The sequence below is a fragment of the Mercenaria mercenaria genome, chromosome 7 (genome assembly GCF_021730395.1).
Source record: "Mercenaria mercenaria strain notata chromosome 7, MADL_Memer_1, whole genome shotgun sequence".
Lineage (NCBI taxonomy): Eukaryota > Metazoa > Mollusca > Bivalvia > Venerida > Veneridae > Mercenaria > Mercenaria mercenaria.
Window position 1 is genome coordinate 71,227,700 of NC_069367.1, and position 27,498 is coordinate 71,255,197.

Sequence of the window (27,498 nt, forward strand, 5' to 3'; positions counted from 1 at the left end):
TGTGTTATTGAAGTTTTATTCAATAATTTACATTTTCACTCTCCTTTATCAAATGTATGTTTTAATGAAGTAAAGACTTTTTATCCCCCACCGATGAAATCAGGAGTGAGGTATTGAAATGGCGTTGTCAGTCCGTGCATCCGTCCGTCAGTCCGCAGCCATTTCTCAGTAACTAGCAGGTAGAATTTCATTAAACTTGAAATAAACATGAACCAACATACTGCAATGATGCCCGTCAAGTTTTTTTGTTTTTTTTGATTGGTCAATTTCCCTTAGAGTTATTGCCCTTGATTTAATGAAAAATGCCCAAAACTGTCCGTCCGCAGCCATTTCTCAGTAACTATCAGGTAGAATTTCATAAAACTTGAAATAAATATGCACCAACATACTGTGATGATGCCCGTTAAGTTTTTTTAGGATTGGTCAGTTTCCCTTAGGGTTATTGCCTTTGATTTGATGAAAAATCCACGTCTGCAGCCATTTATCAGTAACAAGCTGGTAGAATTTCATGAAACTTGAAATAAATATGAACCAACATACTTCGTCGTCCCAGCTGCCTCCCCCCTCCAAAAAAAAAAATATATTCATTTTCTGATCCTTAAATTTTTGCCATATAATTTTTTGCCATTCCTCACCTCAAGCCCTTTCGGCGGGGAATACTATTTCATCGAATTTGCTTGTTAATTGTAGAAGTTAGTTTATATTCATTTTTACGTGTAGACTATATGTCAGTTTATCACGTATAAATGGTTACTTACTGACAAAAAAAGTAAACCGTTTTACTTTTAATTTACAACTGAACATTGATAAGCCTTATTTTCACATATTAATAAGTCAAAATTAAAGATATATCACTAAAAATATTTTATCATAAGATACTAAGTGTAAATGCAGTAAAAAATGCATCAAATGTATATAGTAGTCGCAACTTGACCGCGATGGTTGACCTTAGACTGATTATTCATATCGATTATTTTATTGTAGAAATAATTATGGTATGCAAAGGGTATCCGTGTATTTAAATTTATGAATGCAATGAGATGAAGCGTTTTACGTACACCTCTTTTCAATAATAGGTTGTGCCTCATTATGTGTTATAATACAAAGGTCAACCATCGGGGTCAAGTTGCGTTCACTATACAACTTGGATAAATAACTGTGCTTTAGGGCAACATTTTAATCCATTAAAACAAGTTTTAGTGGTAGATAAAATGAATTTGTAGCTAGTTGTACATTTATTTTACTTGACAATGTGATACCATTTTATCTAACACCTACTGTTTATACGCACACATGTTTATTTCTGTATAGTATTTGTGCATATTTTCATATATGAAATTTGGTAAAAATATGTTTTTGTAGAAAATTCTAGTTTTTCTAGAATAGAAAGTATACCCTGCTGTAACTGTGATATGATCTAAACGTTTTTTAGCCGATGGACAAGGCGAATGTCACTGTAATGACGGCTATGAAGGCGAAGACTGTGGGACACCTGCAAATGCTCTTGCAAACGTGTTTGGCAGTACAAGTTGCAACACATCCTGCCCAAGTGTAACTGTAATGGTCAGCGTTATAACATCAAATGCTGTTTGTAAAATAAGGCTCTCGAAGGTAAGTTAGAATACTAAATTTTGCACTGGAAATGCAGTGTTCATTGTCCGCAAAGATAACTATTTGACGTACAAGTTTTCTAATCCATTTCTCTCTTTCATGAGAAAAAGGCAAAAAGTTTTTACTTTCACTAAATGACAAGAAAACAGTCATTAACCTTGTGCAGTAATGAACCCCATATAATCACGACCATACGTAGTCACGGACCTTTCTAACTGCCTCTTACATCTTTGAAACTCATCAGTGGATGGACGTTATTTTGTTATTTGCTGTCTTGGAGCCAAAAAAATGTAAGTTGAAGTGAAAATTTCGATATTTAATTAGTTTTTGACTTATGGTGTTGCTGCTGTCCGTCCGTACGTCCTGAAATATGTGTGTCCTTTACGTCTCCCACTATCAGCTATTAGTCGGACTTGCTCCAACTTTCACAGATGAACAAGCTTGATGTGCAGATGACCTTAAAGGAAGGAACGTTTGCTGTGACTATTTTACCGCTGTTGTGGCCCCTTGTTAATTTTGCTGTATAGAATATAGAGAAAAATCTTGCGTGTTCAGCTTTTCAAACACTGTTGAAAGGATATGCTTGAAAGTAAGGTTAGAAAGCTATTTCCCTTAAAATATCATTTCCATTTTCAAGCTAGGCGTGGTACATACAGCATTTATCTTGCAATCTGCAAAACTTTAACGCATTGTCAATAGTGTTACTACTGTCATTAAAAATTCTTCTTTTTTTCAGTAATTCATGGTTTTAATTAAAGTTTTACAAAATAATTAATATTTTTCTCTATAAATGAGAAAATACATACTGTTCTTAAGTAAAGTTTTATTCAAAAGTTTACATTGTCACTCTTTTTTTCTCATTTATCAAATGTACGTTTTAATAAAGTAAATACCTTTTTAAATGTTAATTATTTTACCGCCTTGTACAACTTTTTAAAAATAGGGTACGTGCGAGGCATGCATCAAACGCGTTTAAACACAGGTTTCCTTTTTACATGTAACTGACCATTTCAAGGCGGTACTCCATTTTCAATTTGCGTTTTGCCTGTTTCGTATTACATGCTATGTATATTGTCTTGAGTATGTGGTTTTAGTTTCCTTAAATCTCACGGCCTCCACATCTACGCCCCCTCTCCTTTTTGCCATGAGTGAGGGAGGTGCCAGCCAGATACCCGTTTGAGCTCCCCATTTGTGTTCTTTTGTTCGTTCATTTGCCCTCCTTGTTTGATTGTTTAATTTTGTCTCTGTGTGTATGCACGCGTGCGTAGGAACATATTTGCATGCGCGCGCGCGTGTGTGTGTCTGTGTTGCTGGTGCATGCGTGCGTGCGTGCCTGTACATGTCCATGCTTGCACTGTTTTTGTTTATAGTCTAGGAAGGCTGGGGGATTTTTTTGACATGTTGCTTTCCCTATTTTGTATTGATCCAAGTTTTTCCCCTTATCCCATCACGCCTCTTTCTCTACCTCTTCCTAATTTGTCTATCATTCATATAATTAAAGTGTACTAGTTTAAGTAGACCATCTGCAATATGTTTCCACTACAGTTTCTATTTGTGGCGGACTTTCTTTGCGATGTGTGGCTCTAGCTGTGTTCTTTGCTACTCTTATTTTTCTATTATTATCAAACGCTTAAGTGAGCTCTTGTCATTCTCTTTATTGAGGCGGAATAAATTAAGACTGTCCCATGTATGACAGAGGCTTTGTCTCGAACAAGTTCTAAAATGACCACTCATCCCTCTGCGTGACCCTGACTTTTGGGACAAGGATCTTCTGTTGTGTACGACACTTCGTGTTATCTTCGGAGACATTTCTGCCAAAAGCATTGATTGCTCTTCTCATGTCAAAGTGGCGGTCCGGACAGGCTTGAGTATGACATATGACCAATAACTTTGACATTGACCTTCAAGATAGGAGTATGAGGTTTGTATGCGGCAGTCGATCTGATTTAGGCAATCATTTCTGTTCAATAAAAATGTGCGCCATTTATACCACAGTTACTACCCGCGCTAAATTTGACATGATATTTGACTCATAAGTGTGATCTTAATCACGATCTTTATCATTAAGATAGAGACTCTTGATTTTGTGCGTGATACTCGTAAAGAAAAACATTTCTGCAGAATATAAAAAAGTTCAATGACTTTTGAAATTATTTTACAACAAAATCGGTTGGACGTAGGCAGTAACGCACGTACGAAAGCATGAATAAACCAAACATCAATTTTTCCAATGTCAGGATATAAGTTATAAGACCCAGTGAAGTGCCTACGCCTTTAGTATCTTGAACTATGAAATGGGTCCAATCGCTAAGGTGACTATGTCTTAAACTAGCTGACAAACGATTGAGAATTTGTTAAAACGTAAAGCTGATGAGACCTATACGTCTCATATATAAAATATTTCTCTGGCTACCTCGCCTAGATGTTTCGTGTACCAATGATTCGCAAATGATTTTTATTATGAGCTAGATAATTTCAGGGATCAAACAAATCAATAAATGTTTTAAATTAACTAACAACCCTCAACTAATGTAAATCAGCTCAAACTCCTAGGTTGGTGATACTGTACTTGACTTTTTTTTGTTGAAGTTCCTGTGTCTTTGAATCTTCAACATACGATTCCTATCGCATAGGTGCTAGGCCTATGTCTTCTTAATAAAAGTTGGATGCTCAGCGCTTATATGCTATCACATATAGCATTCAACTATCATATAAATATAACTCTTAAGTCTTGGTTGTGTTTTGCCTATAACGATGTGCCTCGACTCTAAGTTGGAACTCTCCTACTGTCTCAGTAGACTATCAAACACTATCTCTCTGCCTCAGCTTTCCAATGCTCAGCCTATATTTGCTATCGTCTATATTTGCTATCGTCGATTCAACTACCGATCAGGTGAAACTTCTTCGCGCTGGCCCTATAGCTCAAAATCTTGTTGAAATTCTAAACTCTTCTTTAGTGTATGAACTTCAGACGTCTTCTTTTTAATAATGTATCTGCCCTGACAGTGTAGCTACAATAACTTTCTCGTCAAGGTACTAGTGTATATATATATAGTTCAGGATACAAAATGAATTCTCTGTCATCCGTCTACCTATTTATACCTTGTCAGAAGTGAGCCTTAATTGGTGCTGTTTATAGAACTTGTTTCTGGATGGTCCAAATTAGCACTAAGTATTTTACAATGGGTACTTGCTTTAACAAAAAGTTGGTCCCCTTTAACTATTGTATATTATATAATGTATGATGCTTGGATCCAGCTAAAACTGTAATTTACCCAAATTATCCATGTATGACCCAAATCTTATTATTTACAGCAATTCAAATATTATTATAACAATCGTAGCATGAAAAAAGAGTGGAACACTTTATGTGCTTATGTGGTACGTTAGTAATATATTAAATATACAAATTATTCTGACAATGATAAATCTCTCCAGAGTTATGGACCGGACACGAAGTGTGACGGACGGACGGACGGAAGGAAGCAGCCCATTTCTTTGTCCCCATTTTTCTTCGACAAAAAAAACGGAGGACAAAAAGAGAGTATCTCATCATAAACAATTCTATGAATAGTAATAAAATTGATACTAAGTGCAGAGGTGTAGCTAACAACAGCAGGCAAGGTGACGTCATGAACCCTTTCTATATGTCATTCTACCTCATAGGGCAATAAGTAATTATCTGACTATTCATTTATAGGAATTAGAAATATTCAACAAGGATAAAGAATCGAATTATATTAAGTACCACATTACATTTGTGGATTTAGTATTTTAACATGACACTTCCGATGATTGTTATTTCAAATGTGTATTGCTCAACATACTTCAGAAACATTACGGGAGAACTATCATGCAAGAAAAACGCCGTATTTACAACATAAAACAATAAGATATGAGATTTTAGAAGAAGCAAAAATAGATCTTTAATTACAATATATTGTTATGCACTCGTCAAAAACTATGATCACCCTTTAAAGCTTTTGATTTTGTGCAGAAATCACATTTTCATACACTGTTTGATATTTGTCGTGACTTTAAACTGTCATATATCTTGAATTTCTTTACTGTGCCCCATCCCCCACCCCTCCAAAGATTTTGGTGAGTGTGCTTTAAGTTGCCCTTATCCTTCCTTTCGGAAGTCCGTCCGTCCGGAAATGTGTTGTTTATATCTCAAAAAGTATTTGACCCAGAGTCATCAAACCTTTCAAGATTGTTATTCAGCACAGTAAACTGTGCGCCTGTGTTTTGATTGGAAACTCGTACAGTAAAACCATTGACTTAGTAAAAATATGCCTAAAAAGGACCTAATTTTGTGTCGCATATATCTTAAAAGGTATTTGTTATTTGATGTAGAATTATTGAATAGTACAAAAATATAATTAAGCATGTACAGTTGTGAACCTGGGGTTTTGTTAGAGATATCACTCAGCTTGACCATAGTTTTGGCCATGACTTAGTACAAAATATGCATAAAAAGCATAAAGCTTTGTGTCGCTCATATCTCAAAAAGTATTTGACCTTGACATGAAATATCACATGTAAAGTTGTACACTTGTGATTTTGTTTGGGATGTCTTTAGTCGGACCAGAGTAATGGCCCTTGATTATCAGAAATATTACTAATGTATGTAGCATGTATACTTGAAGTGTGTGTGTTCGGGATTAGCGTCTTTTTCAACAATTTTTCAGTCTACTTGTAGCAGTGAGCACAATGCCCAACTTTATAGTGCTGCCTCACTGGAATATCTTGCCGTAGACACGTGGCATGATACCACACCCAGTCACATTATACTGACACCGGGCTGACCAGTCCTAACACTATCTCCTTAATGCTGAGCGCCAAGCGAGGAAGCTGCTAGTACCATTTTTTACGTTTTACGTCTTTGGTATGACGCGGCCGGGGATCGAACCCACGACCTCCCGCACTCGAAGCGAACGTTCTACCACTAGGCTACCGAGACGGTGTATACTTAAAGTGATTAGACACTAGAGTATTGTTAAAAAGCAATTGAAGTTTCGCACCGATGTTCTGTTTCAAGTTCACTTAACGAGACCGAAGTTCTGGTTCGTGTCTTAGTGAAAAGTACACATAAAGTGCTTAAAAGATTATGTTGCAAATATCTTAAGAGATATTTCACATAGAGACTCATAAAACCATGTAGGAATATTGTCCAACATATGAATATGTGCACCCGAGTTTAATTAGTTCACTTTGCAAAGCCAGAGGTATGGCTCTTGACTTATTAAATGAATACACGTTTATGTGCCATGTATCTCAAAAAGTACTTGATACAGAATCGTAAAACATTAAAGCATTGTTATATAATATGTGAAGTTGTGCATCTAGTGTTTACTTTGGGATTTCACTCAGCAAGGCCAGTATAATGGTCTTTGAAAATACACATACATTGCTTTTATGTTTTTGTTATGTTTGTTGCATACAATGTATATCCTTACAATTAGGGTTCACATAGAGTCATAGTGCCCTGTACAGTGCCAGGAGTGGGGAGCACCTGTGTGCTATGTACACACATCTAGTAACAAAGAAAGATGAATATGTCATACCGAGTAAAGATAATTAATATGGCTACCAACTGGGCGTTTTCATTTGAAAATACATAACAAAGACACTTGCCACTTAAAATGTGTCCTCTAGTACGTCAGAAAGTAAATAGATATCGCCATATTTTACTGCAGCTCCGATCCCTAGTAACTTACTAGGATGTAAAAAGCTGTTAGAAAGGTCCATACTATTCATAAAACGACTACTTATGTTGAACTTTGGGGTTCATTACTACACACTTTTTACACGTTTACATTTTTCGGCAGCATGAACTGGTACTTTACCTCAAGTACCTTTTTTACAAACAACGATAAACTGGTCAGACAAAAAACCGAATAAAGTTAATTAACATGGTTACCAGCTGAACGTTTAAATGTTTGCAAATAACATTTTTACCGCCTAAACAGCAAATGACAAAGTAGTTCCCACTTACACACATACAGATTTACAGAAAGCTGAACGTATTCTAGCGACATTCCCAAAGCCCTCTTTACACAAGGAGTTATAGAGTGAAATTATTGAGTGAACACCTTAGTCAATCATTAGCCTGTCCATGTTATTTTTATATAATATTAAAGCAAGCAATCTATATTAATTGCTATGCAGGATAACACAGTCGTGCATCTAACAGTCCTGAAATTGTTTTCTTTGATCTGCTCATATTTCTACATATTTTCCCCATACTTTGACGCATGTAAAGCGGTAGCAGAGATTGTTCTCTTGACAGCAGTAACTTTCTCAACATATCTAACCTTGTGAAATTCTGTTGACTTTGACATTATAAAAAAACTCGTTGACTAATTTTACCACAGAAAATGTCACACTTTCCCTAGGGCATCTACTGATTTGATCTTTACATAGTTTTCTTTTCAGATTGCTAATCCTTGCGTTATTTACGCATGCGTTTTTCATAGCTAGAGGTTAAAAGTGCATGGTTTGCGCAAGGTACTAGGTCAGTTGTAACCATAGCCTACACTAAAGTCTAAGCAGAGCTGTCTCTTTTTTCTCCAAGCATTTTACCCGGAATAAATTTTTAGCTCAAATAACTCTTTTTCAGAGAATGATATTTTTCTCAGACTTTGTTCTTAGATGCACTCAGCTACACATATATCTACACTTTGTTACGCGTACTTGAAGTTTGTATTTTTAGTTCCAGTGCAATAGTATTCACAATATTAACTATACGTATAGATGGATAGTCTGATGACCACAAGTTACATAAACATGTTTTCCTCTGCAACAACGGATTAGAATTAAACCAAATTTGATCTGTTGCATACTGAAAAGATCCTGTTAAGAGTTTGTTCAATGGCGGACCGATAAAGATAAATATGGAAAGAAATATAAATGACATTTTTAGCATATATAAAAGAGTCTTATGTTCTTTTTATTCAAATTGTGACACTCGGCCTCTTTTACAGTCCGCTTGAGCTAGATATAGATAAAACAAATGAAAAAAATCCACTTTTAAACCACATGATGGCTCTTTACCAAACTTGGTATGTTACATCAATAAAGTCCTCTCCCATGTTTTGTTCGAATTGGCACAATTGGCCCCTTTTAGAGATTGCTAGAGCTAAAATCAGAGATACTATTAAACCAGTTTTTCTCAAGAACTGCATTATGGATCTGTACAATACTTGGTCAGTACCATTCAAAGTTTCCTTCTCAATTAGTTTTCAAATGGAAGAACTTGGTTTGTTTAAAGCTTCAAATATAAAAATATCTTTGAATGACACTTCTGCATGAACCACTTGTTTTTTATTTTTCAATCTTGGTCTGTAGCATTAGTTCTCAAACATGTGTTTGAATGGGGACACTTCGTCTCTTTAAGAGCTGCTAGAACTTAATATTGAAATACATATAGTTGTTGTGGTTCCTGACGCAAAGTGTCATACGTGTATTCAAGGTCAAGAAGACAAGATCCGGTGGGTGACTTCGGGCCATTATGACTGTCTTGTCTATTTTATGCTTGTTTGATATTTCAATGAATTATTTATACATGTTGATTTCACAGATACTCCTGCCAAATAACACAGTGGAAGATGTAAGTGAAATTACAGTACCTATGAACCGGCTGAATAGTTACGAAGGCATCTGTAATACTCAATCAACATCGAGACGGAGACGACGCTCGACCGGGAGTGGAAGTAGTGACGCAGCCGATATTTACACTATATCTGTTAGCAACGACGGGACAACTTTTGGAGATTCCATTGAAGTTGCCGCCCTTGATAACACATGTCTTACATATAATGCATCAACTGGTGTTGTGACTCTTGATGTAATTATCTTATATATTTGTTTCTAGTAGTTCGTTCAAAAATGCCATATACTTTCAATGTGTAGTCAAGAGAAGTCTTGTGTGCATTTTCGCGTACAGCATGGTACTTCAAAGCACACATTCCCAACATTTTGCATGACATGTTTATACAATTTGCAAGTTGTCAAAATTAAAACAGGTAGAAGGTTATGTGCTGGAAAGGCAATATGCGCCGTTTAAGGGTCGCAGACCAGCTTATATTAACTGTACATTATATTCCCCTAATATGAGTTAATCAGCTCTGAAATGGCCATCATTTATATGAAACATAGTTTGATTTTTAAAACTGTATGTTTAACCTCTAAATTGTTATTTTTCGTGTCAGCTGCTGGATTCGGTTTCTTGGAATATTTAGTATTATTTTTAACCCGATAGAAAATACAGAGCTGATCTTTTACACAGATTGTAAAGACTGAAAACAAACATCTCAAAAGAAAGATATAAATAAAAAGTAGTCAAGATGGTTGACTTTCAAACGTTCTCTTTTGTTTTTATATCGTTAGTTGACTCATTTTCTATATGAAGTTGATAAACTAAGTTACTCCTTTCAGAATAACTACTGTCTAATCGAAGGAACTTGCTACGAGAATGGTGTGAACCAAACGGGACAGACCTGTAGTTATTGTGACATTGCAGTGAATATATATGACTGGACATTGAGTAGTGGTTACTGTCTGATAGATGGCGCATGCTACACAAATGGAACTACAAAGGCAGGAGATAGTTGTAAATACTGCCACGTGACGGCTGACACGGATGACTGGACGGATGACAACGAAACTGGTAAGTGAATTTGACTTTAATTACTATCATAACTATGGTCTGGATTTTCGATTAGGTATTTGTTTTCATTCCTGAGAGGTGGCCACACAGTGTAGAGGGACGACTGGATTTACGTCCCTTATACAATCTACTTTTCCACTATGTCACATGACTACCACTGGTCAAAATTCAATGTTTCTCCCTCAATATCACATGGCAACTATTCAATGCTCCTTATTCCACATGCACACCACTGCTCCTCTCTCCAGTCACATTACCATTACTGGTTACAACACAATGCTCCACCCCCTGTCTAGTTACCATGATAAAACACAGTTCACTGCTTCCCCACCCTCCGGTAAAACGGCCACCTGTAGTCACAGTAGAGTACTCCTCTCTCCGGTCAAATAACCACGACTAGACATAGATCAACGCTCATCCCGCAAATCACACGGCCCCAAAATGTCGCAGTCAAAGCTCCTTTCCCCCAAGTCAAATGATTACTACTGGTCACAGTTCAGTGCTCTTCCCTACAGTCGCATGATTACCACTGATTAGTCAAAGGTTCAGTTACAGTTCAGCGCTCCTCAATTCAGTCGCACTGGTCACAGTTCAATGCACTCCTTTCAGTCACATGTCTATCGCTAATCAAAATTCAAAGCGCCTCCTTAACTCTTCTTCCAGTCACATAACGACCACTGGTCGCTTTTAAATTCTACCCCTCTTGTTGCATGACCACCACTGGTTGCAGTTCAATTCTCCCTCTACTCACAAGCGCACTACTTGTCGCTGTTCAGTTCTTCTCTAACCCCACCCCTCCCAGTCACATGATCACCATTTGGAACAGTTTAGTACTCCTCTCTCAAGTCGCATGACTCCGGAGTTGACAGTTAAATGCTCCTCTTTACAGTCGCATGACCTCCAGTGGTCACTTTTCAATCTCTGGAGGTCATGCGACTGTGATACTGTGACATTGGTTACTGTCCAATATTTCGTTCTCCAGTCACATGACCACAACTTGTCACTTTTCAATTCTATAGAAGACAGATGCTGTCGAATACTATAGGGTAATAATTCACGTAAATTAAAAAAGAAGCAGAATTTGGTTTGTCTTATTTTAAATTATAATATAGACTGTAGTTTGTTTTCTGTCGAAAATGCTTTCGTTAACACTGCTCCTCTAAATATAAATGTGTTCTAACAAAAGTCTTATTTGAGAAGTCACGGAGCTGGCAAAATTGTACGCCGCGGAAATATAATAAAACAACTTGTATTGTCCCCTGTCACATAATGTTTCCGTATAATTGTGAACCATGTTTAAGTGTTCTTATATTTTCTGGTCCTTTGGGATCAGAGTCCATTCAAAACATGTGTAATAGAGTTCCGCTTAAGCTGGTGCTAGGGGGCGTGAGAGGTGTTGCACTTTCCATGACCTCTCATGAACAGACTAAATCAAACCGAGTCTGCTGTTATTTTGATTTGTTGCATTCTATGCTTTTAAAGGTCTTCTTACAGATTTTATTAAATATAGGTTATATATAATGTTTGGCGGTGACAAAGTGTAGCTGAGTGAACTCCTAACATAACTCATTAAAATATCGATAAGTGATTTATAACCGACTAATAATCAGTTTTGACTGACAGATGGAAGAGGTCGACTCTGTGTGGTGTTCAATTCATTTGATTGACAAACCTCCGTGTGAAGCAAAATATACCCCTCCGCAGTAGGCGGGATTTAAAACACCTACCATGTGAAATCAATGATTTCAATTTAAGGAATATTATAGGTCATTTGTTGACTTTCAAATGAAGTTAAGTTTTGTGGTATCGAAGAAAATTTTGACAAGGAGTTAAAGATCGTTTTGTTTTTCTTTTTAATTGTCTTACGCCACTGTTCGCATTATCATGAACATTCTTTATGTATAAAAGTAATACTATGAAACAGTATTAATATCTGGGCGGTCATATTGCGTCATTGTCCGCGAAAAATATATATTATAGCCTATATATAGACATAATTCTGTTTTTATCAATTCTCCGAGAGAATCGTTTTCACAACTCTAGTTAATTCCATTTTACAACTCTAGTAAATTCCGTTTCTGACTCATCTTCATGACATTTCAGTTAGCCTCTATCGTATATTTAAACGTCTCTTGAATCAGGTTAGGTATATATATTTTTCAGCGTCCTGCCTACCGACTGAGTCCTCCTCCGACAGCGGTATGGAAGGCTATCTGATTGCCGTTATTGTGCTTTCTGTGCTGATTGTTCTAGGCGGTGTTGCAGCCGGGGGATATTTCTTGTGGCGGAAACATAAACTTTCTAAGTAAGTGAAAAGTGTTGTGCAATTCTAGATCCATTACTAAACCACAGATGAGTTTCACCTTATAAAGTGTATAAGCTCTTCAGTAAGTTATAGTTAAAGTAACTTTCACAATTATAATGTATTGAAGATTTGAGATTCCTCACACTTCTGATGTATTTTGTTTATACATATAATAATTGTATGCATTCTTACACATTCTAGGAAATCAAACGCGGGTCTCTTCGATACAGTCGCACATGGTAGGTTTTTACTTCGGGTCGAGGCATCAAAGCGGCAGATGCTAATAGCAGAAGGTATTCATCCTCCTCCGCTTCATCCAGCTCCAGCTCGTCCTACCACGCTATACCCTGGGACCAGTCGATTCGCAGAACCAAATCCAGGCTCAGAACCGATTCCAGATAATTTGTACACAGAAAGAGAAGTGACTAATAAGCACACGACTTGGACACCTGCCATGCCAAAGTCATTGTACAAGGGTTTCTCCGAACCAAATCCAGCGTCTGAAAAGATTCCCAGCAATTTGTACACGGAACGTGAAGCGACTGACAAGCACAGGACTCCAAGTCCATCCATGCCCACAAGCGAAATTGACAGGGCTCATACACCGAACATGCCTAACATCGAGGCATAAAAATTTTGAACCAAGAGAAACTTGTTGCTTTACGAACAGAACATTTTTATTATCTACGTTTTACTTTCGTTATAACTATATTTTCCTATTTCATGTGTCCTACAATGAATTTTAGTTATCTTTTCTTGGCATTTGTACCTCAGTTGCATTAGCTGTCTGCAAACATTTCAATAAAGATGTGCGAAGTATTAAATCAGAAATGATATTTCTCCCGCAAATGAACAAATACTAAATTCACATTTAAATCAATTTCGAACAATCTGAGAATAAATGTTCAGTATTTTAAAATGAAAATTAAGTTGATTTTATTTAAGAATTGAAATACTATTTACGGTTCTAAGTTAAGATAATTTCTTGTGTTAAATATAGTCTCATCTATGAGAAAGAACATCTAATCTACACGTGTAAAGAAGGTACAAAAAGACTAAAAAGCTAAACTGAAAGATAATTTTCGTCACATTTTAACTTTTTTCTAGCAAAAGGAGAATCTTTGTAAAATTAATTTAGTATAATTTTCATTAATTACACTTTCTGTCAGTGCGACGTCTAACTGTTCGCACTGAACATGCAACTGGTCTTGCAGATTTTTTTTTTTACATTTTTAGCTGAATGTCTATTTGCAGTGATTATGTTTTCGTATATACTTATGTAACATCTTTATTAGAGAAAATTGTTTTTCTATGTATGCATTGTATGTTTTTTTGACTGTGATATTTCGGTTTGTAAAGGTTTAATGTTCCCCTTGGGACATCATATAGTAATTGAAGCGTTCGTCCATTCGTCGATTTTTTGTCATGTCTTTAACTTTGTCCTTTCTTGGATGGATTTCAAAAATCCTACACAACTGATCAGTACACGACGTGTTGCGTGCAAGAACCATAAATCTACTAGTATTATGTCTTAAAGTTATCTGTTACTGAATGCCCATCCCGAGTCCGTGGCTGGTTGGTTACTTTGTTGTTTTTGGATGAATTTCAAAAATAGTTTGCACCAATAATCAGGCTGACGTGGCAATAAGTCGCGTGCAAATACCTAAAATCAATCACTTACTTTTTGAACTTTTGACCTACATTTTGCACCCACATTTATTGAATGTTTAGCCGGATTCTTTTCCGATTATATTCATGGCTAGATTTCCAGCCTGACATGATGATGTAAATGAGGCAGTTTTGTCATGGGTTGAAATTGTTCCACAAAATTAGATCAGTATTCTAATAAGTTTTAATCGGTCAAAAAATTACCAAACATTTGCACGGATATTACATATCAGTTACCAGTTCCATTCAAATGAAGCAGTTTGGGGACATGTACTTTTTTAAAAATAAGTCTCTTGTATTGTCATTGTTATTGTCACAGTATTATATTAGTGTTATATTAGAATGTCATACATACATTAGTTTGATTTTTGTAAGAGTTATAATTGTACACGCATAATGAATTGATGTTACTGAAAGTCTGTCTGATATTTTTAGCCCACCAGAGCCAAAGGCTCAGGGTGAGCTATTCTGGTCACTCACCGTCCGTCGTCCGTCGTCAGTAAACTTTTACTTTAAACGACAACTCCTCATAAACCGCTAGGCCAATTTCACCCAAACTTCACAGAAATGTTCCTTGGGTAAAGCTCTACAAACACTATTCAAAGAATTGAATTCCATGCAGAACTCTGGTTGCCATGGCAACCGAAAGGAAAACCTTTAAAAATCCTCTTCTCAAAAACCAGAAGCTCTAGAGCTTAGATGTTTGAGGTGAAGCATTGCCTAGTGGACCTCTACCAAGTTTATTCAAATCATGACACCGGGTTCAAAATTGACCCCGCCCCAGGGGTCACTTGATTTTACAGAGGAAAATCTTCAAAAATCTTCTTCTCAAAAACCAGAAGGCCTAGTGCTGAGATATTTGACATGTAGCATTGCCTAGTGGACCTCTACAAAATTTGTTCAAATTATGACCGCCGGGGTCAAAATTGACCCGCCCCAGGGGTCACTTGATTTTACATAGGAAAATCTTCAAAAATCTTCTAAAAATAAACCAACGGGCCCAGATCTTAGATATTTGACATGAAGCATTGCCTAGTAGACTTCTACAAATTTTGTTCCAATCATGACCCCCCGGGGTCAAACTGACCCCGCTCCATGGGGTCACTTTATTTTACATAGGAAAATCTTCAAAAAATTTCTAAAAATAAACTAGAAGGCCTACAGCTTAGATATTTCACATGTAGTATTACCTATTGGACCTCTACAAAATTTGTTCAAATCATGACCCTCGCTTCAAAATTGACCCCGCCCCAGGGGTCACTTGATTTTACATAGGAAAATCTTCAAAAATTTTCTAAAAATAAACCAGCAGGCCTAGATCTTAGATATTTGACATGTAGCATTGCCTAGTAGACTTCTACAAAGTTTGTTCAAATCATGACCCCCGGGATCAAATTGACCCCGCTCCATGAGGTTACTTGATTGTACATAGAAAAATCCTCAAATGTTTCTAAAAAATAAACCAGAAGGCCTAGAGCTTAGATATTTAACATGTAGCATTGCCTAGTGGAACTCTACAAAATTTGTTCAAATCATGACCCTCGGGGTCAAAACTGATCCCGCCCCAGGTGTCACTTGATTTTACAGACGAAAATCTTCAAAAAAAATCTAAAAATAAACCAGAAGGCCTAGAGATTAGATATTTCATATGTAGCATTGCCTAGTGGACCTCTACAAAATTTGTTCAAATTATGACCCTCGCGGTCAAAATTGACCCCGCCCCAGGGGTCACTTGATTTTACATAGGAAAATCTTCAAAAAATATCTAAACATAAACCAGAAGGCCTAGATCTTAGATATTTGACATGAAGCATTGCCTAGTAGACTTCTACAAAATTTGTTCCAATCATGACCCCACAGAGTCAAATTGACCCCGATACATGGGGTTACTTGATTGTACATAGAAAAATCTTCAAAATTTTCTAAAAAAAAAAAAAAGAAGGCCTAGAGCTTAGATATTTGACATGTAGCATTGCCTAGTGGACCGCTCCAAATTTGTTTAAATCTTGACCCCACAGGGTCAAATTGACCCCGCCCCAGAGATCACTTAATTTTACATAGGAAAATATTCAAAAAAAATCTAGAAATAAACCAGCAGGTCTAGATCTTACATATTTGACATGTAGCATTGCCTAGTAGACTTCTACAAAATTTGTTCAATTCATGACCTCCTGGGTCAAATTGACCCCGCTCCATGGGGTTACTTGATTGTACATAGAAAAAGCTTCAAAATTTTCTAAAAATAAACCAGAAGGCCTAGAGCTTAGATATTTGACATGTAGCATTACCTAGTGGACCTCTACAACATTTGTTCAAATCATACCCCCAGGGTCAAACTGACCCAGCCCCAGGGGTTACTTTATTGTTCATAGGGAAATCTTCATAAATTTGCTAAAAATAAACCAGAAGGCCTAGATCTTAGATATTTGATATGTAACATTGACTTGTAGACTTCTACAAATTTGTTCAAATCATGACCCCCGGGGTAAAATTGGCCCCGCCCCAGGGTTTACTTGATTGTACATCGGAAACTCTTCCAAAAAATTTCTAAACATCATCAGTTTGACATTTGAAACATGTAGCTCATATTACTCAGGTGAGCGATCCAGGATCATCATGACCCTCTTGTTTAAAGAAGGTGACAAAACTTATTCAATTCGGCCTTCCGAAAAAAAGAATACATCTTATGATGAAGTATGCATATCCGACCATTTGTAAAATTACATCAGACCAGTATAGGTTTAGAATATATAAGCTTTTAATGCGCTTACAATTTCAGGACGAATGTATTCATTTTCTCTGTATTCAATCATTCTCATCGGCAGTATGACGAAATGTGAAAATATAAAAAAATCATATGCCGAGGCTGTGTATTAAGTCGAACCTAATCTATGCTCCTTTTCAATATACACAGGCCATTTCTCTGAAATATGTCGAGTCTAACCTAAGTGAGGCTCCGGACAAATCAAACGTCTGAAATGAGCAATATACTCCCAGCCTGCTATGCTAATATATACACTTATTTTGAAATAATTACCTCAATAAGAACACAGATGTTTACGTCACACCCACCCATTTGTTGTTACAGTACATATTTCTTTGCTAATTATATAAGCAAGTTAATCAACTGGAAGAGGTTACATAAAAGGGAGCACTCAAGTTTATTTAACACCCAACGTTATTGTTACTATACATTTTATTTTGCTAAATATATGCAAATACGGCAAGTCAGTGCGCGACTGCTATACCTATATTTCAATATGGCACTATACCTATATTTCAATATGGCATGTATTTCAGATATTATATTCTGTTGTGTTTTCTTTTGTTTTTTGGTTTTCTATTCGAACTTTTAATACTTTTTTTTTTTATTGTTGTTATTATTATACAAGTAGGACAGGTTCCCTATGCATTTTTGTTTATATACATTTTAATTTGTCCCCCTGAAACTTTGTTGAGGCTTTTTTTTTAGAGATAAATGATGTCATACTCGTAAAAATAGATATGAAAATAAAATACCAGTAAACCAAATGTGCAGCACACATACTCGCAATGTCAATACAAAATATTGCTCCCCCACAAAGACTGACAATATCAAAATAACATATCGTTCACGGTAGCAAGACAGTATGTTACGCATTACTATCTATTTAAGACACTCAAGGTCAAACAGTATGATGCTAACCACAAAAGCTCACCATGTCAAAATAATATATTACTGACTACGTCAACACAATATGTTGTTCACCACAAAGACACACAAGCCACAATGTAGCTCACTATACAGAGAGACAATATTGTCTTGAGCTTGTGAGTGTTTGTAGTGAGCAACATATTGTCTTGAGTTTGTGAGTGTTTGTAGTGAGCAACATATTGTCTTGAGCTTGTGAGTGTTTGTAGTCAACAGAGTCTCACAAGCTCAAGACGATATTTAGCTCATCACAGACTCACACAGTCCGCCCACTGCTTAGCTCAGTAGGGAGAGCGCAAAGCTACGGATCGCGGGGTCGGGAATTCGATCCCCGGGCGAGGCGTTTGTTCTCCGTGACGATTTGATAGAAGATATTATGTCTGAAATCATTCGTCCTCCATCTTTGATTCATGTGGGGAAGTTGGCAGTTACTTGCGGAGAACAGGTTTGCGCTGATACATAATCAAGGAACACTGGTTAGGTTAACTGCCCGCCGTTACATAACTGAAATACTATTGCAAAACGGCGTTAAACCCAAAACAAACAAACAAACAGAGACTCACTGATTGGCAATAAAATCTCTTGCTGGAAAATGTTAATATTTAATACTAACTGTTTGTTAGCTATACTTTTTACTTGTTTACACACTCAGTGATAGAATCATTTGCACTCAATATAGAAATAATAACTAGATAACTGTACTTTCAGTAGACGTGTTTAGACTCATTGGTATATCATGTAAACATAAGTATAATACCAGTCTGATTTCCATAAAATGAAATAATTGAGTTAACTAGGCTCGAGGTTATTAAACTGAAGTTGGTGAACAATTTTTGAACTCTGATAAAACAATGGCAAGAATGGTCTTTTATTGTGATATTTCATGGAACTGTTTCTCATGCAAATAATTTTAGGTCTGTCAATATAATGCGCAGATCAATTGTAATAAACAATGTTATATATTATACTTATTTCAACATACTTCAACGTATATTTAACATATTCTGTCTTTGTCTAACTGGTTCTAGCTAATTCTAACTGATTCGCACAATATAGGACTTTCATCATGCACATGTCTGCTTCAACAAGAACACACTAGCGACTGTTATTTGTATTAAGTGGTGGTTATTTCAATTTTTGAAAAATTTAAATATCTAACAAAATATAAGGGAGTAGTTTTCATTTTATGGTCAATAATGTGTTTGAGAGGGTTTCTGTCTTAAACAGTGTAGGTTGACCCGTAGAATATTGGATACTTGCATAAATTAAACAATTTTACCTACATTGTTCATGTCATATACAGTGATACCTAACTAAAGACCACAATTTAGAACTAGTTATATTTCCAAATTAAACACGTTCAGTGACTTGTAGCTACCCGCATATAAAAAAGGATAAATATCAAACAGGGAATGCCATGTCCCCATGTCCCCAAAACGAAACTCACAGTACGCATATGTGCACACTGCCAACACACACGCTTACATACAAAGCAAACACACAAGGACAACACGAACAAATATAGGAACACCTTGGAACGGTCAGCGGCAAAACCATCACTGGGGAGCTAAAACCGGACTATAGTTCGCACCCAACCTCACTCTTACCCCCACACTGTTCCAAAGACACGGGACAGTGTAAAAACACTTTTAAGGCTGTCTCTAGCATGGTCTTGATATATAGGTTTGACTATATTGTTTAAAACCAAAAGAATCAATGTATTAAGATCAAACAGATATAGTTTTCGCAGTGAAGTGCAAATGTGGCCAAATTTAAGAACTTTGAAACTACCTCAGATATTTTGAATATTTTAAGACTCGCCTATTACCGTCCTTAACATTTTCTATGGTGAACAGTATTATCAAGTATTCACGAAACTCTATAACAAAATATATTAAACAAACATTGTTATATGAGAGTCGTCACGTTAAGAAGTTACCATTTACAGTGGTGTTTGTTTAAGACTAAAGTATGATAACTTTGCAAGTTTTTTTTTGATTGTCAGGTTTCCAGCTACAGAAAGATATCTACTTCATTAGGTCGTGTTCTAATCAGAATTAAAAAATATGAATCGGTGAATTTATAAGCCAAAAACATCCCGTACAAAATATCTAAAATCTATGGTTCTCTCTTGGCGTGACGGTTCACATATTTATCAGTTGTAATAATGCTCAACGTGCATTGTATAATAAGTCTTTAGTATGTGTTACCTTTCCATAACTTCTGTGATGTTAATTTTGAATAATAAATGTGTGTTTAGTTTTAACGCGTTTCTTATATCTTTGTTTATTTCAATGTTGTAGTGTCGTGTAGTATGTCTACATTGACTCTTTCTCAACTTTTCGCACACATATTTCTAGCACAAGCATTTACTTCCAACAATCCGATCTAGAGACCTTCTTTCTATTAATGGTTTGCTTATATACCTTTGTCATAGTCGAAATAAAGACGTTTTAAAAATATTGAACAGTTTAGAATCGCCGAGTAAACTGAGAAGGGTTTTGTTTTTTGACCACCACGCATGTGCAGTAGGTTGTTAACACTCATGGGATATAACATGTTATGCTTGTGTTTTATCCACTCTTTCCGTAGTAAGATTATTGAAATATACGACAGTAAAGTCATATGAGCCGCGCCATGAGAAACCCAACATAGTGCATCCGCGTAGTCTGGTCAGGATCCATGCTGTTCGCTAACGTTTTCTCTAATTGCAATAGGCTTTGAAAGCGAACAGCATGTATCCTGACCAGACTGAGCGGATGAGCACGCTGGTCTGGATCCATGCTGGTCGCAAAGCCACTATTTTGGTTTTCTCATGGCGCGGCTCATATCAAATGCAAAATTTTAAAATTCTCTATGATATTAATTGAAATTCCAAAACGATTTAGAAGGGATATTTTCCTATTTTCCATTGCAGCTACATGAAAATTTGCTTTAACATAAATTTTTCCTTTACTTGTTTGAGGATTGTAATCAAACTTTCGGGATACCTCATAAAGCATAAATGAAGCATACAACAATTCGTAAATATTAAAATATCGAAAGAGGCCAGAATTTTACACAGGGAAATATAGATTTTATCATAAAAGATATCAAAAACATTCAAAAACATTCTAATACCACAACTAGAGACTTCTAAATCATGTATAACTTACTTATTTTTGGATCATGCAAAATATAGCAACAATTCAAGAAAAAAGCATGTTGCAGAGTTGGTAGACCAAACAGAAGATTAATTATGCGCCATTGTATTGATCCAATTATTTCATTGCAACATTACCTTTTTTCACACTTTACATTAATGAAATACTGATTTGACGACAATAAGTTTTTTTTTTAATGTTTCAGTTTCAGTTTATTGGCAGTCAGCAATACATTTGCCTTTGGCCATTTACAAATATAAAAAAAAAACTTATGGCAAAGACAATCATACACGAGAAAGTGAACATATATACAGAAGACAAAGAACAAAACAGAATAATTGTATTCGATCAGAAGACAAGTAGATTTTCAAGAGTATTCTTTCTTACAGTTAATGCTTCTTTAATATATTTTGCAAGACTATATATACATCTTTTACTACTGGATGACATTAGTGTATTAAACTTTCGCACAGCAGGCCATGAGCATCGACCCAGGTATTTGGATCTTATGGAACTATAACGTGGACAACATAATATGAAATGGTATTCTGACTCGATAACATTTTGATTGCATAATTTACATAATCTATTATTCCTTTCTACATTAACATATCTTCCTAGCTCTATCTCTAAATTATGTGAACATAATCGTAAACTAGTCATTTGTTTCCTTAGGTTGTCATTTGATATGACATCTAAATACTTTTCAAAACAAAATGCAGTTTTATATTTACAATAACTATCTAATTTTGAAATGGCATTAATATTAACACTCCAGTCTTGGACAAATTGGTCCCTTATTCTTGTTTTTAACAAATTATAATAATTTACACTGGTATCAAAGAAAAGTCTGATATTCGAATATCCGAGGTGATCAATGATAGAATTAATTCTGCTAGCCCAACAAACAGTATTAACATTATTACATAAATCATTATACATGTGATAAATAGGTAATTCGTTATTTTTCATAATTTTTAACCAGAACTTAACAGCTCTTTCCTTACAAATAACTGATAAAGGCACGCGTCCAAGTTCGCCATATACAGCATAGGTAGGGGTTTGCCTTTTAACACCCAATATATATTTACAAAAACGAATGTGTAATTTATCTACCTCTGTAATTATAAACACCCCATACTTCGCATCCATATGTTAAAATAGGAACAATCATAGAATCAAATAAAGATAACTTTGTTCTAATATCAAGACTAACATTATCAAAGACATTTAAGAGATTATTATATGCTCTAAGGGCTTGATCATGTAGTGCTTTAACAGCATTTGCCATGCTACCAGTGTAGGTGAATTTAATTCCAAGATATACAAAATTATCAACAATTTCAATTCTTTCATTATCTATATAAAAGTCAGGATAAACATTTTGTTTCCTTTTTTCAAACACACATATCTTCGTTTTACTAACATTGATTTTTAAGCCCCATTTTACAGAGTAATGATGTATAGCATCTATTTGTGACTGCAGACTATTTTGATCAGTAGTGAACAATACTATGTCATCAGCAAATACGATCATGTACATAGACAATAGTTCAAAATCTTTTTCAGTTAATGCATTAAAATTCATATTTTCAGCAATATCATTTATAAAGAGTATAAAGAGCAAGGGAGATAAGGGCTCACCCTGTTTTAAACCGATAGTTACATTGAAGAAGTCAGAAATATTCATATTACTTGACATTTTTACACAAGCTTGAACATTACAATATATACATTTTAACATGTTAATCATTTTACAGCTTATACCTGATTGTATCAATTTAGTCCATAAAGCATCTCTGTTAACTGTATCAAAGGCCCTTTGGTAATCAATGAAAATGCACCATAATTTTGACTTTCTAGATAAAACCTTTTGTATAATAGCATGTAATAGGAAAATAGCATCTGTTGTAGAACGCCCATCACGAAACCATATTGAGAGTCATTAAATACATTTTCTTGTTCACACCAGTTATTGATACGGTTTCTTAATACTAATGAAAATATTTTTCCAATAACGTTTATTAATGTGATACCTCTATAATTCGAAGGTATATCCTTATCACCCTTCTTATATATTGGGACAATAACTCCCTTAGACCATGCCTCAGGGTATACACAGTTATCATAAATGTAATTAAAAATGGTACATATATAGGGAGATATAACATTATTTGCATCAATAAAGAAATCAGAAACATTATTATCATAGTCACAACTTTTATATCTCTTAAGAGAACATATTGTTTTTTTTTTTCACTTCTTCTACAGAAATGGCTCTATCAAGATATTCCACATTTACAGCTTCATCAGATCATTCATGAACTGATTTTGAGTATCATCTGATATATTTTGAAAATGATTTTTAAACTCATCAAGGCTAACATTAGAATTGAAACCATTAGCAGATCTAAATTTCTTGATATATTTCCAAAACTTGCGAGGAGACGTTTTGCTAATATTAGCCATCTTGACTTTTTCTCTATTAAAGAACTTGTTTTTAGCCAATCTTTTTACTTTAATGAATTGTTTTCTACAATTTAGCATGGATAATTTATTTTCCTCCGATCTTATACGAGCAAAACGTCTCTTCGAATCATGGAACATCTTTTTAGCATATTTACACTCATCATTAAACCATAGCGACTTTCGCTTCTTTTGTTTAGGACGATTATTATATGTTTTACCATAACATGAAAATGAAATATCATAGACAGTATCAGAAAAGCATTGCATACACTGATCAATATCGTATACACCTTGTAACAGGTTATCATTTATTTAATAATAGATACAGTGCGAGTTTTCCTTCGATAAGAAGACCGCTCCGCGCATACAAAAGATAAAACGTAAGGTTAGATTTCTCTAAAGCACAGAGCACCCCAAACAAACATGCAGTTGTTCGTCCACGCGAAACGGCCTTCAGATTACGTTTGAGGCAAAACAATTATGTGTATCTGACTTAAACAACGATTTTATATATCTAATGTATAAAACAAAATTGATTTTAGTTTTCTGGCTGAAAGTGTGGTTCATATCATTGCAACCAATGAATGCAGCTGAAAAGGAAATCTAACAATACTTGAAGATTGCCAGTTTGATTTTGTTGCCATGGAAACAAGAAATCGAATGTTCCTGTGAATTTCGAGGTTTCATAATTTGTAAAACTTAAGTTTTGGCCAATATTGAATATTCTTTCAGTGTGTTGAAATTTCAAACACAGAAAACAGCTTGAATAATGTTGCAATACATTTTATCAAAGTACACATCTGAATGAATTGTATTGGAACGCATGCAAAAACTAATTTCTCGGATTCACAGTATCCACTATCACCCTTAGTGCTATATGTTATATTTACACAATACATTTTCTGTTTGTAAATTTCTTATTCTAAATAATGTTGCAGAATTTATTTTCATTATTTCCGAATCGTTGTATTTTCATCTGTTGATCGTCTATCCTCGTGCAACTTATCATCAACATATCTCATCAACGCGTAATTCATTAGGTCTTCTAATTATCTCTATTCAGCGCAACTACTAGTATCCGTGCTCTCTGTAAGACCATTATTTTCCAAGATCACATCTTTCACACTTGGAAGAAGAAGATCCTATTCATACAAGATGTGAAGAATGTTTTCTCATTTTTTTACACAACACAATCACTAATCACCATAATATTTTATAATAACTTGCGACACTATTTTGGTAGTTCTACTGTGGAGGTAGAAAACTTAGTAGCTTGGTCGAATTTGTAAATTTGTTGAAGAAGTAAGGTAACATGTCCATGTGTTAGAAATTCCGGTCTGGGCTGCACCTATTTAAAGATATGAGGAATTTAAACTTAGCACACATGTGCATGTTTCGACCGCCCCGTGTCAATGTCAATATCACACATTAATGCTAAAAGACATTTGTCAATGTCAATATCACACAATTATGCTAAAAGACATTTGAATGATTTTGTGTTCACTTTGTATCTTTAACCCTAGAAAGGATTTTCCTGAAGCTTGGGCATGTATATCCATCATATTGAAATGTATATGGGGTCTGCTAGCCCGCGCACACATCAATATACAAACGTGGGTTCTTCTCAAACACACGTGGGGGTGTGGGGGGTGGGGGATAGCGAGATATTAGAGAGTAAATTATACGGACACCTGAAATAATGTTAAAACATAGTGATTTATTTATATGTCATTTCACAAACAATATAATCGGATATGGTGTATCTGTATTAGTGCTCTGGTTCCTTGTTTACGCCAGTCACAAGTTCCTCATCTAGATTACTTCAGGAAAGTCTAAAGAGTATAGAAAGGCTTGATAGTGTCACATCTTGCCTTGGTAATATTGGAGGCCTGACAAAAACGGTGTCACGTCTTGCCTATAGGTCTTGTCAGGAAATCTGGTTGATAATTGATGAATAGAGTTAAGCTTTATAGTTGAAAGGAATCTGTGTTAAGTCTAAATAAATATAGTCTTGTATTGGTAGGATAGTAAAGAGTAATCAGTTTATTCAGGGCCCCTGGTGTATTTGGAAATAAGAAATAGTATTTTATTCTTGGCTTGTGAATATTATGTAATATCTGGTCAGGAGAATTGTAGTTTATTAAAGGAATTCGAATTTATTACAGTTTCATGGCTGGGAAGGTATCCAAACTCTGTCAATCAAATGTGGCTCTACTGTACCATCTGGGTAGCTGGAAAACGTTTATAAGATATTTTGGCATACTTAGGTGTGTGGTTTACCCAAGTGGTCACCGTGAGTTCTAACCAGGTACTGACAAAACAGTCAAGGTCTGACAAGTATTTATAGTCTTGGATTGGCACACTGTGTCTAGCTTGGTAAGGTTGTAATGGAGTTCCCACCCAGTAGATGGCATCATCATCAAGTCTGGCTCTATTGGCATACGGTTCCTAGTTTGGCAGGGTTGTCATTGCAGAATTGCCATCTCGTAAATTACGTCATTTTGCAAGTTCATGTGATAGAAATTTAGTGCTCGTCAGAAATGGCATTGATGGTAGGCAACAGATTGCAATAGTATTTCAATGACTCAAACATGGACTATGCATTATAAATATTATAAGCATGTAAATACGCTGCGGAAAGGCTAACTTTCCGTGAACACCGGTATCTGCCTAAGGATATAAAGCGCGAAAATTTATAGCTTACTAAGTAACATTTTAGATACATTATATTGATTATCATCTAAAGATGCCGATTTGCGTTTGTGTTTTACTCAGTCGGCAGAATTTGAGACACAACATTAAGTGTCTATAATCTGTTTGGCAGTATGCGACTGACTTTCAGTAATTAATGTATCGCCAATATTCCGAGTCTGCGGGGTGTGAAATTACAGCGACCTTGGTCAAATACACTGTCACCATGGTGATCTAGCAATGTGTCAACGATACAAGATTCTGTGTACATATCAGTCGCCGAGGCACTTCAGGATAAATTGACAATTGGCTAGGGAAGACCGCTGTATTATTCTCGATTATGTTTTCTAGCCTTTTCGAAATATTACGAGTTCGGCATTTCGCCGCTCCTCGAAATATTGGGGCGGTTGGCGCCGCCCCTGCCGCCCCAGCTCCTACGCCCTTGTTATGACTGGACTGTTACAATATCAACACGGAGTGACGATGGCTAGCGTGTCAAACTTTCGATCGGTGGCATCCACGCTAAATACAATTATACCTGGCAAAGATTGTCAATATGACCGCTGCAGATGGCCACGCAATGCTTGTTCCTGAATTTGAGGAAAATAGAGAATGAAAAATAGTCGACGTTACGACAATCACTATATCTACAATATTTATATCTATCGTTACGCCATGTTCCATCCAATTGTATACCTAGTATAGGATGTCACTATGACCGCTGTAGATAGATACACCAAGCTTGTTCCTGAATTCGAGGAAATTGGGGAATAGCAGTTATTCGATGCGTTAATTTTCACTATAATAGTGCATACCGTCGGACATTTTTCATTGTGATTGTTATTTGTCCTTCGATTTTGATAAGCATTTTAAATTGTACGCGCCGCTAATGAAGAAGGAATATCATACTAAGTGCCTGATTTATTGTAACTTACAGTGTTTATGTCAGTGGTAAACATCAGCATACCGAAAACCTCTTCTCCAATGCCAGTTATACTGTCATCTGATCTGTGTATTCGTAAGCAACTTTCTGGTTATACTGTCGTTTTTTCGAATCCAGTTACTCCTGCTTACAAGTATATCATTAGGCTCATCCGATGAGGACGAGAAAAGGGCAGACAATATACGGAAAACAATAAAAATAATGTGATCCCAAGAGTATCACAAAGTGACTAAAATTATTCCAACGATTCAGCTCGTAAACCAGGTGAACAGACATTGTTACGTTTGAAGGTAACAATTCTTGATA

The 27,498-nt window shown here is 35.7% G+C and overlaps 1 protein-coding gene across 2 annotated transcripts in view; it reads left to right on the forward strand.

Moving 5' to 3' along the window:
- The window catches only part of LOC123553955 (uncharacterized), a 115,055-nt gene extending 94,843 nt beyond the window's left edge, over positions 1–20,212 (forward strand). For both annotated transcript variants that reach the window (XM_053548642.1, XM_053548643.1), the window contains 5 exons: positions 1,433–1,611; positions 9,194–9,460; positions 10,051–10,282; positions 12,446–12,587; positions 12,789–20,212. In XM_053548642.1, the coding sequence (XP_053404617.1) occupies positions 1,433–1,611; positions 9,194–9,460; positions 10,051–10,282; positions 12,446–12,587; positions 12,789–13,218 (1,250 nt within the window). In that variant the 3' untranslated portion in view covers positions 13,219–20,212. The remainder of the gene's footprint in view (positions 1–1,432; positions 1,612–9,193; positions 9,461–10,050; positions 10,283–12,445; positions 12,588–12,788) is intronic.
- The last annotated feature ends 7,286 nt before the right edge of the window (positions 20,213–27,498 follow it).